The sequence below is a fragment of the Agelaius phoeniceus genome, chromosome 19 (genome assembly GCF_051311805.1).
Source record: "Agelaius phoeniceus isolate bAgePho1 chromosome 19, bAgePho1.hap1, whole genome shotgun sequence".
Lineage (NCBI taxonomy): Eukaryota > Metazoa > Chordata > Aves > Passeriformes > Icteridae > Agelaius > Agelaius phoeniceus.
In genome coordinates, this window is record NC_135283.1 from 9,210,366 (window position 1) to 9,220,261 (window position 9,896).

Sequence of the window (9,896 nt, forward strand, 5' to 3'; positions counted from 1 at the left end):
CTTCTGTGCAAATAATAGCTTGGTAATGCTTTGAAAAATATTCTGGGGAACCCGTTTGTATGTGGGCTGAGTGCAGCTGGTGAAGCTTCCTCTGAGCTCCAGGACAGATTGTGAGATCAGGCCAATGGATACATGAGAGCTCCCAGGGAAGAAGACAGGTTAGTGGTGAAGGAGATCAAAGGAATTGTTTGTCCTTGATGCTCTATCTCTTCCAGACAGAACTTCCCATTTCTTCATCAAGAAAAGTTGTGAGACAGAAAAGTCCTTTTTACCCAGTCTGTACTGGACTGACCTGTCAGCCTTAGCTCCTGGGCAGGCCCTTGAAGTGAAGGCCCTTGAATTACATATTTGAGAACTTAATTTCTTTCTGAACCAGAGCACTGTGAAAAAAGGTTGTTTACTTGGAGAGCTCTAATTAGGTAAAAGCAAACTGGCTTTTGCTATTGTCAAGAAAAATCTAACTTTGTCCCTTTCAATCTCGTGGCTCTGGCTCATGTGGGGAGTATCCAGCACTCCCCCTTTAAAGGAGGAAAGTGCCTGAAAGCTGTGGCCCAGACTCAGCAAAACCTCACAGACCTGCATAAACTGTTCCCCTTGTGCCATTCTCCTGTATGATCAGAACAAAGGTAACAATCTGCAGATTCAGGGTGGGACTTCTGTGAAGTCTTATGAAAATGGACAGGCAAATAACATGAGCTTTAGGAGGATCTGGAGCTCTGACATGCCTTGGCAGCTTTTTCAGTTTGGCATTAAACATTCAGAGATGAAAAGCAAACCAGTCTTCATCTTTAGAGAGGTTGAGGGGCCTTTTGCAGCCCAAAAATCTGGTGAAACACATGGATTTAATACAGAATATTGAGTAGCAAGTGGGTTGTTCTTGTGGAGTATGTAGTGGTTGTTTTGGGGATTTTTTTGAGAGAGAGTATGCACATCTCTCAAAGAAATCCAGAGGAGTTCCAGAGGGAGCACATATTTTTCCTGGTGCAAAACACTGAAATATTTGTTCGGTTCAGCAGTCTTTCATGCAAACACCTTTAGATTTCAGTAGTAATGAAAAAAATTGAGTATCATGAAGCTCTTGCTCTGAGATGAAGCAGTGGTATGGATGCAGGATGGTTTGGCACGTTAGATGGGGAACTTGTTTCAAATGACCTGCCAGAAGATCCCTGGAGATGACTGTTCACCACTTTCTTTGGTAGCAAAGATCTGTAACATACAGAATTGTTTCTAGTACAGATACAGGGAGGAGCTGGAGTTAGAAAACCTGTCACAAAAGGAATTGGTGATCCTGAGCAGGCACTGGTCTCTCACCTGTCTCAATTTCAGGCTGTTACATAAAGTACTGAGAATATTTCAGGAGTAACTTGGAAATGTTGTGTTTTAGCTCATGGAAGCCCTCAAAGAACAGGAAGAGATAAATTACAGATTGCGACAGTATATGGACAAGATAATTTTGGCAATCCTGGACCACAATCCATCTATCTTGGAAATAAAGAATTGAAGAGAATATGAGAAGGAAAAGCAGCAACTGCCTGATATTTCTGCACATGCCACTGGATCTAAGCAGCACTCTGATACTGTAAATGAATCTATAAATGATATAATACACACTAGGTGTGAGTGTGGGTGCGTGGGTGTGTTTATATGATGTTTGGTACACTGTTATTTGTCATTGAATTGGCTTGGTTAGACTTTCTCCATGCACTTTCAATACCTGTGATGAGATGGATACTGTATATTAATGTAATAACAATATAACTGGATCATGCTGTTTTAGATACTGGACAAAATGACTCTACCTCTAGTTGTAAAGGTAAAAATAGACAATGGAAACATATGGATGTGGCCCTAACTTTAGGAGCAAGAATTGTTTTCTTTGTTCTTCCAGGAATTTGGGTACCACAAACCAATTTACATACCCAGGTTCAGTTCCTGACTGGTGCTGACTGTAGTTTCCTATTTGATTTAGTTTTAGTACTTAAACCACACATCAGATTAAAAAAAAAAAACAAAACAAAAAAAACAAACAAACAAAAAACCCCACAAAAACACAACAAAAACCCACAAAATTTGGGAAAATACACAAAGTAAATGGGAAGGAAAGGAAGATACTGCAGAATTTTTGCTATTTATAAAAAAATCACCATCCATTTGTTTGCCACTGTCAGCACAAAGTGTTTTTCATGTAAGATCACTTTGGAACTTGCTTTCAGATGCTCTGAGCCTGCTCTCTAGTGTGTGTGCATGTGTGTTTTTTTATGTCAGGGTCCCTGTAGCATTGAGGCAAAGATGTTTCAAATCTGTTCCCCTATTTTCAGGGGTACATTATGGGCCATTAAAATGAATTCTGGGATTCTGCCCCTTTCCCTCACCCTGCTTTTAAAGATTTCACTGAAGGAACACATTCCAGTTCTTACCAAAAAAAAGAAACAGAACAAGAAAATATTTGCATGAAATATCTCACCTTAGGGGGAGGAGGAGGACCAGCCCTCCACATGATGTGCTGAGTTGCTTTCTCACCCCAGACAGCTGCACTCCTTTGAGAATGGCATTTTCTGGGCAGGCTGTGCAGAGGAACAGCTGCTTCCTGGCACAGCAGTGGAGGACAGTCTGGGACAGAGTGGCTTCTACCTATAGGACAGGAAAAAGAAAAAGAGCTTCATCTTGCAGGAGTTGCCAGGCCAGACTGAGCACACACGTGCATATCTAAAGCTCTGAGTAGGGAGCACATCCCAGTTTAGATGAGCAGTTGTGCAGGTGCTTGACTTTAGGTGTGTGCTGCATCTGCTCATGGATGTCAGTGGGACAGAACATTAAGCTTTAAAGTTGAGTGTATGCTTAAATGCTGCCTTAAATAGGGATGACTTCAACATGTGCCTGTGTTCTCCAGAGCTGGATCTATACTGTAGGGCTAGGACATTTTTAATTAATAATGTAGCTTATATAAGGAGCTTATGAAATTGTTTGGGTAGTTGAATGCTAAAAACAAATTTTATTCCATGCACTTTTTTTTTTAAAGTAAAAGTTTCACACATTTGATTCACACCAACTGGCACAGAAAAATTAGCCAGAGTATTTGGCTTTCCCCAGTGCATAGAGATGTTTCCTCTATTAAATACACTCCCCAGGAGAATGTTACAGTAGCAATGACTGTGCTTTTCTGTGTATTTCTTGCTGTTGGCAGTGTCTTGCCCCTAGTATTCTCTTGATGTATCTTGGTGTGTATATGTGATGCATTTTTCCTGAATTTGAATACATAAAACTGTATTCAGTTCGGGATGTAAATATATATAATTTTTTTTTCTGCAATCTCTGTGCTCTTGCCTTCAGTGATGTGTTACTGGAGTGATGGGAAGCAGGGGACGTGCTGAAATCAGGCTTTCTTGAAGGCAAGAAAATAAAAACAGTTTGTTTCTATGTATCTGCATAGGCAGGTGTAAAGTAATGGAAAGAGAGAGGAACCAGAGGAATGACTGAGACACAACACCCCAGTGTACACAGGTCTGCAGTGCTCTGGGAGAAATGGGACAGTCTGGTTCAGTCTGCCATGTCACAGGGCTGGGTTCCTGAGGCTCTGGGGTAATCTGGAGGAAAGGATTTAAAGACCACTCCTTTGCCACCTGGGAATGGTGTAAGATGTAACACTGCAGCAGCTTCTGTTTGTTTAGAAGTAGGTGGAACCCATGGAAACCCCACACATCCACCTTTCCCACCTGCTGCTGCTTCTGGATGTGCTGCCCAGAAGGTGGGAGAGAAGCAGTTCAGCCAGCTCGGTGCTTCCTGCCTGCAGGACTCCTCACTTGCACTTTGGTGATGGCATTTCCCTCTGCCTGGTGCTGTTTGTGGGTTCTGCCAGAGACTTCACTCTTTGTAGGCCACAGAGAACTCTTCCCCAGTGTCAGGGGGCTGTTGCAAACCTGCTGTGACCAGCAGGGCTGGGTGACCCAGCAGCCCTGATTCTGGAGCTGTGTTGCACTGCTGTCCTGCTCTCATGCAGAGCATTTCAGTTAGAGTGAAGCTCTTGCAGCTTAGGCTGGTGACTGAATGTTTTCCCCTAATTATTTTTAAGTAAGCTGGACTTGGCTTCAAAATTTCAGTAATCTAAAGCCCAGTCCCATTAGGGTGGAAGTGTTGAGGACTGTTGCACTGAAAGCAAAGCCCATGGACTTGAACAGAAGACATTATTATAGTGAGAGCCAAGTTTTTGTGCAGATAATTATATGTAGGAGGTGAACAGTCACTAGTAGTGACATGTAGTCACCAAATCTGGCTGATATCCCAAAAGGAATGCTCTAGCCAAGGGTACTCAGCAGTGGAAATTTCTTAAATCTTGCAGGACTTCTTGTTCAGTTCTGTACCCAGCTGTGTAAGTATTTAGAAACTCTTCCTTGCTCCAGTGTTTGCATTTGAAGAGATGTCTTACCACCATGTTGGTGGTGTTTGTAGCTGTGTTTTATTGTGTAAAGGAGGTATCCTTCTGCTCCTGTGGGGCCCTCAGTGTGGTACTGCCATCTGTTACTGTGGAAATCATATCCAGATACTTACTATGTTTGACAAATAATGTGAGTTGGAGGTGGGAGAGGATTTCACTGGCAAATATATTTTCCTCTAAGGTATCCACCTCTGAAAATACTAATTAGCAATTGCATTCTTAGACTGAGTAAGTACAGATATTAGAGCAACTCATCTTGCAGCTCAAGCCCTGGAGAACCCTTTTATCCCAGAAAAGAAGTCATTGTGTTTTATGACAGGCAGGTAATTTGGTAATAAAGGATCACTTGGTGGCTCACTGGGGCAGAGAGAAGAGTAATCTGATACCAGTGTTGCAGAGAGTGCATATTTTGATAAGTGTCAGACAGACACTGGCAGAACAGACAGGAGATGTTACAAATGGGGAGACACTACCTCTGCTGTCTGTTCTCTGATAAATTTCTTACTTCTTTGCTGTGGACATCCTTTGTCTTCCCAGGCTGGCCAGGAAAGTACAGCCTGCCTCTGTCAGTGTTACTGTTGGTGGAACAAGGGCCTCCCTTCCCTGGGTAACTCACTTCAGATACAGAAATGTGCTGTCATCTCTCTGGCAATACACAGATGCAGTAAACACTCCTGTGTCAAACCCATGGTTCTCTTTAACCCTTGGGGGTGCAAACATAATCCCAGGTATTGTATCTTGACCTTAGATTCTGAAAAGCTAAATGATATTCTGGTCAAACCTGTTGCAAACCACTACAGGTATTTCTGGACAGTGGAAAATAAGACTGGCTTTTGGCTAGAAGCTGCCCTTGGTCAGGCTAATCCCACGCAAGGTACTGCAGAAAAATTACCTCTTTCAAAACTTGCACTTAAAGAGTACCTGAAATGCAGTCTCTCAAGATTTTTCTGGTGTTGGCTGCTTCCCTCCAGACTTCAGTCTTCAGCTGCTGCCTAGTTCTGATTTCAGAATGATGCTGATTCAAAACTGCTTTGACATCAAAAGAAAATTTTTCAGCATTTTGAATAGCTTCTATTTAAGACTGAAGCTGTTAAAGAATTTTTCTTGAAGTGCAACATTGATGAATTGTAACTATCCCATCTATTTTTAAAGAATTTTAAATATGCAAATATGTAGGAAGTTTCAAAGAAACCCAGCATCCAATGAACTTTTGTTGCCAACTTTCCTTTCACGGTCTTTGGGAAAAATTCAGATATTTCTCAGCCAGCTCTGTAGGGAGTTGAACACAGCATTATTAATTCTCAGAGATGTGTATCAACAAATATTTTGCTGTCTGAGTGCAGCAATGCTCCATTTACTTTGGTAGAACTGCATTGCTCTCCAGAGAGGATCTAGGGCAGTATTTAGGCTCCCTAATCTGGTTTGTAAATGAGGGCTTGGAAGCTGATATATAAACACATATTGTGGGCTGCTACACGAGGCACTGCTCACTGGTCTGTGCATCACAGTTCCTGTGACATGTGATGAGCCTAAGAACTAGAATTTACAAATAAAAGAATGCTTTTTTTACATTCTTTAATGGCAGTGGTTTTCTCTTAAAACAAATGCTGTATGGTGTGATCTGAAGGATTTTTTTCCAAGGAAGGAAGGAAGTAGCAGCTGATCAAACACTTGCCAAATCAGTGGCTTGGCTTATACTGATTTAAGTGAAAACTTGACTCAGACTTTAACTGAGCAGCTCCTGGTGTAAGCAGCAATGCTCATATTCTTGTCATTTGTTACTCAAGAAACATTGCCAAAAAGTCATGACTGGTTGGTTTTAAAGGACATAGTACCACAGTTCTGACATTTTGTTCCTTTGCATTTCAGTATTTTTGAATTCAAAATATTGGTCCTAGGAGCAATTTGTTGGTAAATCATGCATGGGTTTCTAGTTAATGAAACTCTGCATGTTGCTTTAGAGTTTGATGAAGATTGCAGTCAGTGTTGGGTCTGAATCCTGTCATTCTGCATAATGCACTGGGAATTGGTCTGATGTGCAAGAGAGTTGTTTCTTTCTGGGACTCTTCCTCAGCGTTCTGTTGACATTTCCATTCTTGGTCTTGTCCCCATCAGGTGTCTGTGTGCCTTGGGGCAGCACTTTCAGCAGATGGGAGGGACAAATTCAATATTCTTGGCTTTAGTGTGACTTTAGCTACCAAGGCAAGAATTTCAGTCCTGTCTTTCTACCAGGCCAGTCCTGTCCTTGCCTTTTTTTGTGGTTGTGAAAACTGGTTGTGTCCCGTGTACATGACAAAACTGTAGCTGGTTCTCATGGTATACAGGCAGGTGGGGTGAGTAAAGCTGAAGGTGATCCAGGTGAGGGATCCCTGGGATGTGCCTCGGTTCTGTGCAGGTGTCCCACTGCACACTCTGGAGGCTCAGGCCTGCAGCTCAGCGAGGCCAGCACATCACAGAGGTGACAGCAGCAGCCCCTGAGGATCTGCAGGCAGAATCTGCAGGCAGGGCCACGCTACCCCAGTTTGCCACAGTGTGGAGCCACCTGCCAGGGCTCTGCTGTTCTCTGCACCCCGGGCTTCAGCCTGCTGGCTTCAGTCTGCAGCTTTTGTTCAACTGCAAAAGCAGTACCTGGTCAAACATACTGTTAGAGAGATCTGGTTTTACTTGACTTTAAACCTAATGAAAACATTAACAAACATGGGCTTCTGCAGTGTAATTTGGACACCTAGCCCTGGAATGGAGGTGCTGTGAGTGGAGCGGCTGTGACACCTGAGCCGTCAGCTTGGCTGTCACTGCTCTGGGCACAGTGACACCCTGGAAACCCCTCAGAGCCGCTGTGCCCCAGTGAGGGGTGGCAGGTGACTGTTCTGGGGGACACATCTGTGCAGGGGTCAGGGGGCTGCAGACACTCCTCCTCCCAGTGATGAACTCGCACTCCCCAGCATCAGCCCTGATTTATTTACCACCTTATCCATAGCTAAATTATTCTGGCTTTGGAGAAAGGACATCAGAAGGAGAACCAAGAATTTAGTATCCTGTGAACACTTCAGTACACTACAGGGCAGTAAATGTTGCACTGATATATATTTAAATGCCGAGACATTTTCAGAATTACTGTAAAATCAGTTGTGAGAGCCATTTGTTTTTCTCTGTTGCACAGACTAGTCACTTTTTTTGCATGGTTACATATTTTAGTACTTGTGCCTTTTACTTCTCTGTTGTGAGGATACATTTTATTTTCACATTTTATCATCTGGTTTTGGACACTTTTTATATACACTTCTTTAATCATCTGGTTTCTTGTAATGTACATGTGTATATATAAAATAGATCAGATTTGTATTCATGTGCCTCTGAGATGTAAAAAATATTCATTTTGTACAGGTTTTTTTAGAAGCACTAGGTCATGGTCTAAATTACGTAGCAAATGAAATTTAACATAATTAGCAGTTCTTTGTCTTCTTTTAGGAATGTTGTGTCAGGTGGTTGGTCTCTTGTAAGGCAATGTCACACACACTCTGCAGATTTATTGTTTTAGTATTGTTTTGAGACCAATTCTATCCACTTGTTGGCTTAAGTTAATTCAAAATAATAAAACACTTAATTAAATGTTACAGTCCTGACTTGGTGATTATAGTTTTTATTTCCATTAAAGCAAATTTGCTTCCTTTTATACTTGAAATGGGCACCAGACCAAAACCTCATTTGAACACATTGCCCATTTCAGGTTAACTTCCATTCTGGGATTATTTTTGTGGGATCAGGCAAGTGATTTACTTTGACCATTGAAATAGAAAAAGAAATAGCATTACCAATTGATAGACTCTCCATCTTAGAGTGCCTAAAATGTTTTAGTTACTCCTTGTCTTCCCTGCCTGGCTTCTGTGGCAGCATTTCCTAAGGACAGACCCTGGGTCTGCATTCCTCTTGCAGATGTGAGAGACTGGGTGTCTTGCTCTTGACATTTTGGCAGATGCTGAACAAACTCCTTCCCTTGGGGTTTGTAGCACAGCATTCTCCCACAGCATTTGGGAAGCTGTGTAGATGCATTGTGAACCTGGACATCTGTAACTGGCAGCGAGGGCCCTGGTCCTAGAAGTGTCCTTCCCTCCCTCCAACCTCTTCTTGAGCTGGTGGTTTCATTTCTGGAGTGTTGACCCTGCTCATCTGACGAGATCCTCAAATTGTTCCCTCTCTCAAACCTTGTTGTTTATCAATACCCCACTCACCAGCCCCCAGACAGTGAGATAATAAACTGTGGTAAGTCTCGAGGAAAAAATCATCAATATCCCCTAAATCTTTCAAAAAACAAAGTTTTTATCTATAAAAGAATATGTTCCATTCTCACAGAGCAATTTTTTTTTTTACTGAATTTGACACCCATTTCACAGAAAAAAAGCTGCCTTAGAAGCAAGGAGGTGTTTTTTTTTTTTTTTTTTTTTTTTATTTCAAAGGCTGCTTGGTATGAAAATGAGCAAAGTTCACTTGCTCCATTGTTACTGAAAAAAAGCAGCCAGCAAAAGTGGCATATGACTATTTTTAATCTCATTCTGTAATTTATAACATCAGTGAAGTGATGTCAGTACTGTTGCAATGTGCCATTACACTATTTTCTCTGTATTTTCTTGAAATACTTTTTGGGGACAATAAAGCTGTCCTTGCTGATGTGGATCCTTCAGGTAGCTGTTATGTACAATCAGATGTGTAAATAAATTATTTGCTTTCCCTGCATGACTAAAGCATTGTCTGTGGTGGGTGGCTGATTCAATGTCTCTCCTTACCTTCCTCCCTGCTCCACCTCTATTTCTGTGCTTCATTTAAAGAAAGATTGCCCAGTTCTGTTCTCACCTGCCCAAACACCAGCTTCACTCACTTTGCATAAGTTACACAGATGGCACCAGGGAAGATGTTTGCTCAGTACATGCCTTACCTGACATCCACAGTTGTGGAAACCCAAGCTTCACAGGACCAACCCATTAATGTTTCCACCAACAGTGCTGCCCTTCTCAATTGATGGGAACTCCAGCTGGGAGCTGTTTGCAGCTTTTTTATGTGACTTAAATACAATTGTTTACTGACCCACGTAGCTAATGAGCACTCGCTCCCTGAGGAGCAGTGAGCTGTTTGTGGGGAGGGCACAGCCTGGAGCTGTGTCCTGGGGGAGCCGGGGCTGGGGCAGCCTGGCCTGGCATGGCCAGCAGTGCCCACCCCAGGGCACGTGCTGAGGGGACTTTCACACCTCAGCCAAAGGCAGCAGCTTCCCCGGGAGAGTCCTGAGGGAAAACTCTGCCATGGGCGGCCCCTGGAGAGGCCGAGGCTCCTGGGGGGGCCATCCTGGGAGCAGCACCGCAGGCTTTGTCCCTTCGTGAGGGACCAGGACAGTGCTGGGACACCTCTGGCTGTGACTGGCAGCCAGGACCTGTCACAGGTGCCAGCTGTACAGACCAGGGGACCCTCAGCCTGA

At 43.0% G+C, this 9,896-nt stretch overlaps 1 protein-coding gene across 7 annotated transcripts in view; it reads left to right on the forward strand.

Moving 5' to 3' along the window:
- Nucleotides 1-9,171, forward strand: part of RAB11FIP4 (RAB11 family interacting protein 4) — a 121,311-nt gene extending 112,140 nt beyond the window's left edge. For all 7 annotated transcript variants that reach the window (XM_077188383.1, XM_077188384.1, XM_077188385.1 and 4 more), the window contains one exon: nucleotides 1,385-9,171. In XM_077188383.1, coding sequence (XP_077044498.1) covers nucleotides 1,385-1,501 — 117 coding nt within the window. In that variant the 3' untranslated portion in view covers nucleotides 1,502-9,171. The remainder of the gene's footprint in view (nucleotides 1-1,384) is intronic.
- Nucleotides 9,172-9,896: the final 725 nt, after the last annotated feature.